The 8,676-nt window shown below is 38.9% G+C and overlaps 1 protein-coding gene across 2 annotated transcripts; it reads right to left on the bottom strand.

Annotated features, from left to right (window-relative positions):
- Nucleotides 1–1,601: 1,601 nt before the first annotated feature.
- Nucleotides 1,602–8,060, bottom strand: LOC130378345 (uncharacterized). 2 transcript variants are annotated; one of them, XM_056585124.1, is made up of 4 exons: nt 5,126–8,060; nt 4,368–4,523; nt 3,381–3,476; nt 1,602–3,009 (listed from the first exon to the last, which is right to left on the bottom strand). In XM_056585124.1, exons 1-4 carry the CDS (start codon nt 6,140–6,142, stop codon nt 2,701–2,703), a joined length of 1,578 nt encoding a protein of 525 aa, XP_056441099.1. In that variant the 5' UTR covers nt 6,143–8,060; the 3' UTR covers nt 1,602–2,700. The 2 variants fall into 2 exon arrangements, with proteins under 2 accessions (XP_056441099.1, XP_056441100.1); XM_056585125.1 differs by having other exon boundaries at nt 4,368–8,060.
- Nucleotides 8,061–8,676: the final 616 nt, after the last annotated feature.

Here is an 8,676-nt window from a genome sequence, read left to right as displayed (position 1 = left end):
AGTATTGGCGGGAGAGTTCGACTTTAATGGCTATTAAATCAATAACTCCTTCTCAGTTATCATACAGTGTGGGTCGGCTTAGCTCAGGAGGTAGAGCAGTTGACTTGTAACCGGTAGGGTGCTAGTTCAATCCCCAGCTCCTCCTAGCTCAGTGTTGTTGTGTCCCTGTCACTTTGCTCTTGACAGCTGACTGTCGCCTTGCATGGTTGACTCTGACGTCAGGGTGTCAATGTGTGTATTTACCGATGTAAGTCGCTTTGGATAAAAGCGTCTGCTGAGACACACTTTTGCCAAATGATTTATTTTCTAGCATGAGCTCTGTGCCATTTTAAACTTCCATTAACTCCATTAACTTCCAAAGTCTGAGATTTGTCCTTTTACTTAACATGAATGGCGTTGAACACGGATATATAACACACATATCATTGAAATAGCTGTAACAGGCACGGACGTATTGATTACCTGAATGATTATGGGAGACCTGCGTAAATTTCATAATATTGCTAATTGTCTAATATTAACATTTCAGTTGCGTTGGTAGGTATTTCATTTTCATTTGCTTGTTTAGCTATGTATGACAGGGTTATGGTTAGCTATGTATGACAGTTGACAATGTTGGTGTATTACAATTCATTATTTGGGTAGGCTACTCCAACTTCGTTGCTGGTCGATATGTAAACATTTACTTTTATATAAATTATTGATTGCATTTTTCGTAAATAGTTAGTTGGAAGGAATCTGTTTCTTAAGCAATAACATTGAACTGAATTGTTTAGGCCTACATACGTTTACTATGTTACTATGGTATTATATGGAGCAATCTTACATATTTATGAAGTTTCCAGATCAATAAAGTTCTCTCTTTTTATTTGAACTGCCTGTATGTCCTCTTGATTATAGTATTACAGTGTGTACCTTGGTTATCAGCTATCATAGAATGGTGTCCAAATGGCTGCATGTGTAAGAAATAGGATTTGAACCAAGTGTTACAATAAAAAAAGCTTTTATTACAAGACCCCCCACCCCAAATTTGAACAAAACTCTTTTTTGGGCTGTTTGGCTGGGGCAGAAGAGTGGAAGGGGAAACAAAGACAGGTAGCCTACACTCTAAAAAATGTAACTATGCTCTACTCAATTTAATCTGTGTAACATTTTTACACTTAAAATATTGAGTAAATTGGAAATCTGTGAAATCATTTAGATTTACTTTATGGATTAAGTAAATGTACTTATAAAATATTAGCAGATCTGAACAACTACATTGAGTACCATGAAATAAAAAAATTGAGTTGATATAATTAAAATTTTAAGTCTATGCAATAGTAACCCTAAGTTCAAACCACTCAAAACAATGAGTAGATATAATTAAAATGTTAGGTAGATGCAACTGAAAATTTGATTATTATTTAACAAAACAAATCTGCTACATTTACTTAATTTTTTTAACATAATGTAATTCATACTGGACTATCAAATACCAGAATAAATATGTAACATTAACTTATTTTTTAAGTATTTACTCTTTAATCTATATGAGTACTTCAAGTCAATATATTAAACAAAATAATAAACAAAGCAATTCTACACACATCAACATTTTTAAGTAAACATTTATTTGTCTGTTTTGACAATTATAAATCATCAAGTTTAAATCCAAACTCAATTAGCTGAATGTAATTATAGTTATTGTATAACATGGTAGACATTTATTAATTCTTGGTTCATTCAGCGTGATGCTCACATGGACACTGTCACATGCTCACTGGCGAGAATAAACCATGTTAAAAGAAACTAGATAATATACCATGAGTTGTAATGCCAGTTGAGATTTCCAGGTTGAGACCCCCTCAGTTGAATCTAATCTAATCTAATCAAGTTTAAATCCAACAGTTTATCTTTGCAAATGACATGTTAAAATGTCCATGAAGTTTAAATCCAACAGTTTATCTTTGCAAATGACATGTTAAAATGTCCATGCTATAAAAACAGTTGAACTCTTAATAAGGGGTCTCAACCAGGAAATCTCAACTGGCATTACAACTCATGGTATATTATCTAGTTTCTTTTAACATGGTTTTACTGTCACATCTGAGCATGTGACAGTGTCCATGTGAGCATCAGGCTGAATGCACCAAGAATGAATAAATGTCTACCATGTTATACAATAACTATAATTACATTCAGCTAATTGAGTTGCAAGTTCCAACAGTCAAAGTGCATTGCCAAACCAATCAAAACTCTTTTAAAGCATCTTTACATGAATATACTTATACTAGTCTTTCTTGTCTTTATGTTTCACTTCCTGGGTCTAAAGACAAATAGCTACATCCTCCATATGTATCTCTGTTTTCTTTTTGTTGCTTTAACTGAACTCTCTACCAGGCGGTGACCAGGAGCCATAATGAGTCCCTCAGGGGGTGTGACTGGTCTGGTTGGTCTGAACAGAAGAATGACATTAAGCATGTCTAAAATGCACCAAGGACAACATTTTGCATCCTCCAGAAATGCACCAAAAACAGTGATATTTCACATTAAAGTTCCACATCAGAAAACAAGAACAGTCCAACATGCAATTTCACTATGAATGGAAACCTTAAGTCTTATGTAAACATTAAGACAACAGTACATCAGCTAAACTTCAGACTTGCCAATGAAAAAATCCCTCACTAAGAGAGCATCTTGCTGAACAGTAGCCAGTCGCTACATACAGAGGTAATTCTTTAGTCTCTGAACCTTGTTGGAAAGGTTTCCAGAATCCAGCTCCAGCAGTACTTTCTGGAATACCTCAAAACTATGTTTGAGGTTCTTGGGGTATTGCAGATTTAACACGTACATCAGTCCCAAGAGATAGCAGCAGGCCCTGCTAACATCTCCAAGACTGCTGAGGACAGTGTTGCCCTCAATGACAATCCCAACATCCGATGACCCATCTTGTTTCCGCAGCAGGTAAATCTTCATGACCTCTTCTGCCAACTCCTCTTGAACACTGGCAGATCCATCAGCAGCATCCTGCAGACATTGTAAAGATAACTTGAGTTTAGAACTCACTCTCAACCTGCATGTCGCAAGACAAATACCACCTACCAACATAAGAGCATAGCAGGACATAAAGTGGACAAACTAAACAATACTACTGTGGTGGTCCCAAATTTGATTTTGATCTCACAGACAAAATAACTAATTAATGCTTCCATATAATTAATTTCTCTCTCCAAACAAAATTGACTCGTACAGTATCTGATGTCCACAGCTGGTTTACACTATGAAAGCTGCTTCTTCTTTGTGTGCGGTAAGGAAAAAACAAACGTACTGCAAGAACTCTATGGTCACCCATGATTACGTTGTGAAAAATCATGAAAACAATTAAGTATTATACTAACCTCAAAGTCCTTGAACAAGGCACTGGCATCTTCTCCCAAATGATTGATGAGACATCGGATGACAACCTCACGGGTCTGTTGAATGGGGATTCCACTCTGCAGAACAGAAAGCCTCAAAATGTTAATACAATGCAAAACTACACATTCAAGCAGAGGCAAACTTGACTTGAGTCAAAGCTTTCAATAGAATTTACGTTAGAAAAATTGAACTGGAGTTGGAGTGTAGTGATGTAAGAATAAACCAAAACATGTAAAATGGTGTGCAGAGGATGTGAGAGATTGAGGGACAGAAAACTAAGGAAGAAAAAGCAAGAACTGTTAATGAAGGCTTGAGGATAGGAGAAGGCATAAGAGAGAGTCGGTGGGGATAAAGATAAGTTATCTAGGGTGACCAGATTTGAGTTTGTGAAAAAGAGGACACTTCGTCGCGGGGGGGGGGGGGGGGGGGGGGGGGGGGGGGGGGGGGGGGGTGGGGGCGAAAACATGGGTATTTTTTCTTTAGTCCGTCCGTGAACTTACATTTACGTTTAGGCATGGCTGCAGACAGTGGCGATCCTAGGTCCAATTGCGCCCCGGGCAAGATTGTTGACCGGGAGGGGGGGGGGGGGGGCGTCAGCCTACGGACTTCAGTGGAGGTTTCATTCCGTCTATACACGGCGCCTTCTCAGCGAGCAGGTGTGCGCCTGCAGCAGGGGTCGCCAAAATACCTATTCCCCACACAATGTGGTACTTCATTGATAACCGCTACGCAGCGCTTTTTTTTTTTATATTGCTCGTGGCGCCACCCGTCAGCTCGCGCAAGAAGGTGGAACGTAAGGGAGATACCATTTCAAGAAATTGGAAGGCCGTAATAACCAGACATATACAATGGTAATAACTAGTAGGTTATGTGAAAGACCCAGAAACACAAATATTAGGATATGAATATGTAATTATTGATGGTAATTAGCTTAAAGGAGAGAAACGTGAATGAGACAGGTTTAATACCTTAAGTAGAACACTCATTTGTGCCCGATGTCTCTCTCCTGCAGCACCTTTCTTCGTTTGAAACAAGGACAGCAGTTTAGGTGTATAGAAGTCCAACATTGCCATGAATTTTGGCTCAAGATTCAGTGTGGTGATCCTCTGAAACTCTGCGCTAACCTGAAAGAGAGAGATGAGAAAAGAAAAAAAAGAACTGGTGACTCATCTGTTGTCATTCAGCAAACACGTAAGTCCATACTGAGATGAATAGGATGCAAGACTGTTCCATTATCATTTTTAATAGGATGTACAGTCACCAACCACTTGATTAGGTACACCTGTGCAATCTAATGCAATCAAATACAACAGCTCTGCCACACATACATTTTCAGTTTTTGTTGAGATTGTCAAAAAGGTGGTTATTATACTTTGTTTATCATTGAGGACATTGTGGATGATGTTTATTGGAGTGCATAATATTGAGCGGTGTCCTTATACTTTTGTCCATCCATTAACATACGTTGAGGGGGACAAAATATTAGGAACACTTTTCAATGTATTGCACTCCAGCACCACCCACTACAACCTCAATAATAAACAAAGTATAATAATCACTTTTCTGACAATGTCAACAAAAACTGAAAATGTATATGTGGCAGAGCTGTTGTATTTGATTGCATTAGATGACACAGGTCTAACTAATGAGTGTGTAACTGTGAAACATGCAGGTTCAGTCCACAATATGTGTTGACCACTCTGTAACAACAATTCCAATTACTCACTTGCGAGACATCAAACAAGGCGGGCCATCTGTCCTTGATGTCACTGATGCTCATCTGTAGGGTGACAACCTCATGTCTCCTATGTGCAAAGGTTCTGCACATCAAGTCCTTGACGACTGTGCTCTCTCTCTTCTTTGATTCAGTGATTAGTTGGTTTCGGTCCAGCTCTTGTTGTTCCTTACTGTCTCCCGCAGGATAGTGTGGGAGAAACACCACTTCTCCTTTCCGTGCTTTCTTTATATTCTTTGCAGCAGACCTGTCATCCGGGTGCTTGTTCTTAAGTGAGTTGCAGACAACCTCAGGAAATCCAAGGCTTCGGAGCTTCGACCTGTAATTTCCCATCTTGTATTTAAGACTGTACATCCATCCAAGCCAGCCATTACGACTGCCTAGCTCTGTCAGGCATGGATGCTTTCTGACTAAAGCCTCTGCCACCTCACCTAGCTGAAGGCCTGTGGGGTAGGGTGTGTAGCTGTACATGTAGTCAGCTAATTTTTCCATGATTTCAGATCGGATCCGAGAATTGTTCAGCACAGTACGATCTTTGACAAACTCTTCATTGGCATTCATCCGTACTGTCTCTGTTGCCACAGAGAAAAGTGGAATGATGATTTGATTTGGCCATGTTGTCGTCTGAGGGCTTCTACGTGGGGATAGGATGTCTTGTGAAGACACTGATGAGGCATCTGTCTGGGAATCTGGCGTTGCATCAGTAGCAGAGCTTAAACTGTCATTCATTATATCTGTCTGGTTTTCAGTCAAAGCAGTCAATGTAAGAACTACCGATGGAATCATCACCACTTTGATTGTCCCCTTGTGTTTAATCTGGTTGGTAGAATGCAGAGTGAAGTAATCACCAAAGTCCTCATCCAGGTAATGCAGGGTAAAATCCTCAATGAGTCCAAATGTCTCCTTTACTGTCTCATGTAACTGTTCTACAGTGCTGGGTATTCCTGAGGACAGTGTAAGCTTCTCACTCCGGTGTTCTATAATAACCTTCAATGCAACGAAATCCATCTTGACAGAAAGAGAAAGAAATTTCTCTGAAGGAAGGAAGTAAGGTGTTAGACATTAAAGAGTCAAACTCATCACCTAACACTGGCAAATAATGTGACGTTTCAATGTCACCATGAGTTTTCCTTCCACAAAATATGCTGTCAAGGGATATGTGTCCCCAAGTTCACTCTGCTGTACCAGGGTCATTTTCCCAGAGTGGTCTAACATAAATGCCCTAAAATGTTCATCATACCAGCTGTTAAGCATTTTCACAATGAAACTGACACTGCCATCGACAATAACAATCTGTGAAATCATAACAAAATCAGATATACCACCAGTTGACCCATAAGGCAAAACCATCCCAGCAGCATATTTAGTTCCATGGAGTATGGCCACATTGGTCAAATTCACAGAGGTTTGTGTTGGATAAACTGCCTTGAAAGACTGCTGTATTCCTGTATCAAGTATGTCTAATGGAAGAGATGATATTTTTGTGACACACACTGCAGGTTTCAAAGCATTTCCTTGTGAAATGTATGCCATCATCATTTGGTGCTTTGAGGCAAGTGACATCAATACATTTCTGAAGCTCTTTGTGTGTCTAATAACTTGCTTAAAGAAGCTATGTTTAGCCTCAAATCGCATAGTCCAGAGGCTAACCAAAGGACCATACCCTCTTATCAAATCAGGATAATGCTCCAAAAAATGGTGCTTTGGAATCAATTTTTGATCTGGGAAAACTTCCAACAGCCTGTGACGATGTTCTGATATCAGCGTGTCTAGGTAGCAAAGACTTTCCTCAGTATGAATGGGGGCTACTACAAGCTCAGTTAAATCTTTTAAAATCATAAGAACGTGCCATGCTGGATCATTCAGTGGTACAGTTGCACCAATAATAAATGATAATAATCTTAACAATGTCCAGTTTTCACTGGCGTTCCCACCAATACTTTTACGAGAGGCAAAATTCACTGGGATAGGTCCGGGGTGATCCGTTTTATCAGTAAATTTGTATGGAAATTGTGTGATGGACTTGTTAAGTTCTGTCAAGGTGAAGTACTTCTTGTGGATGCACACATTAAGACACAGTGCCAGTTCCAAAGGAATTATTCCTTCAAAAAGGTCATGTAGAAGGTCTGGTGGGTACCCGGTTACAAAATGGAAATGACTTAATTTCTCTGTGATGGGACAACTTTTCTTCACACCACAACAGTGTACCAAAGCAGGATTTATCTTTACAGACTGAACATGTAAATCATAGTTCTCTTTTGTTCTTAATGGAAAAGCTCCTTAATGTACTTCTTTTTGCTGATAGTCAGAACGGTCGCCAATACAAAACCTACAGATATAATGTCCACTAAAGTTTTCTACAAGTCCACTTAAAGAATGCGCACCAAGATTGTCTGCTGAAACGCAAAAAACAGTACCTCTGATATTTTTGCCAACCTGAGGCAAAAAAACTCCTTCTCTCTCCAATGTTATGAGATCCTTCAAAAGAGGCTCAAGAACAGTTTCATAGCCAAAATGTTTTATATGATTTGCTTTACAAAGGAGAGCTAAATGAATTGATGTTAACTGTGATCTCAGTTCAGGTGGTGTATTGGCTAGTGCCCAGTAAACTGCTGTGACTTTATGTTTTTTCCGTGAAGTTCCAAGGGGATTGCAGATTTCAAAATCATCTGCATACAGTATAAGGGAAATACTGAACTCCTCATTAGCATGAAATTCATTTAGCTTGAATTATTTACCATCACGGAAGGATGCAAACCGTGAGTCGTCTGAAGTAGTCTGTTTAGTCAATAACCTGTTTACAATGTCTTCATTTTTCAACAATTGCAGTAAGGATTGAAGAACAGGCACATATTGAAAGCTAAAATTCTTCTCTGGATCCAAAATATACTCTACTGGCTCAATTACACTGAAGTTGTCCTTATAATACTTTACCATCTTAAATTTAGAAGAAAAGGGACCATCAGGACCCAAGGCTGCAGTAAAAGGATTGGAGTGATAGAGTTTGTCTACTAATTCACTAACAATAGCTTCATCAACAGCACAGTTATTCTTTGTAAAAATATCACTCACTAACTTTGGAATGTACTGAGTGGATGATTCGCAGATAAACTGAAGCTGTTCCACTAAGTCATCAACACATTTGCCAGAGACATTATAGATGCTTTCCAATTTTAACAAGAGAGAACCGACATTTTTCACAATTTCACCTTTAGTGTCCCTTTCACAAGCCAACTCTAAGGTGGTATCACTATCCACATGACAATATGATTCCAACACTGGAAAGTCAATTTCGTTCTCAGTAGCAACAGGATGCTCTGCGATCACATCAGTCTTAAAGTCTTTCAATGAATGGGACTTGTTTTTTCTACTTCTGTGTGTTGCATAAGTCCCATATATGTTTGTCTTGAAATCACATCCGTTAAAAGCACATTCTATGGTTTCATGTCTTTTCAAGTGGGAATTAATATGCTGAAAATAGTCTTTTGTACTAGGATAAAATGAGTTGCAAATTTGACATCTGAAAGATTGCACACCTTCAC

Source organism: Gadus chalcogrammus, unplaced genomic scaffold (assembly GCF_026213295.1).
Source record: "Gadus chalcogrammus isolate NIFS_2021 unplaced genomic scaffold, NIFS_Gcha_1.0 GACHA072, whole genome shotgun sequence".
Taxonomy (NCBI): Eukaryota; Metazoa; Chordata; class Actinopteri; order Gadiformes; family Gadidae; genus Gadus; species Gadus chalcogrammus.
The sequence above is the reverse complement of the archived record's forward strand: the minus strand, read 5'-3'. Positions and strand labels throughout refer to the sequence as shown.

Excerpts from the sequence above, each read along its gene's own strand:
- LOC130378345 (XM_056585124.1), bottom strand. The coding sequence starts at position 6,142 with ATGGATTTCGTTGCATTGAAGGTTATTATAGAACACCGGAGTGAGAAG. Across the intron at positions 4,524-5,125 it reads CCTTGTTTGATGTCTCGCAA|GTTAGCGCAGAGTTTCAGAG; the intron begins GTGAGTAATTGG and ends TCTCTCTTTCAG. Across the intron at positions 3,477-4,367 it reads AAATGAGTGTTCTACTTAAG|AGTGGAATCCCCATTCAACA; the intron begins GTATTAAACCTG and ends TCTGTTCTGCAG.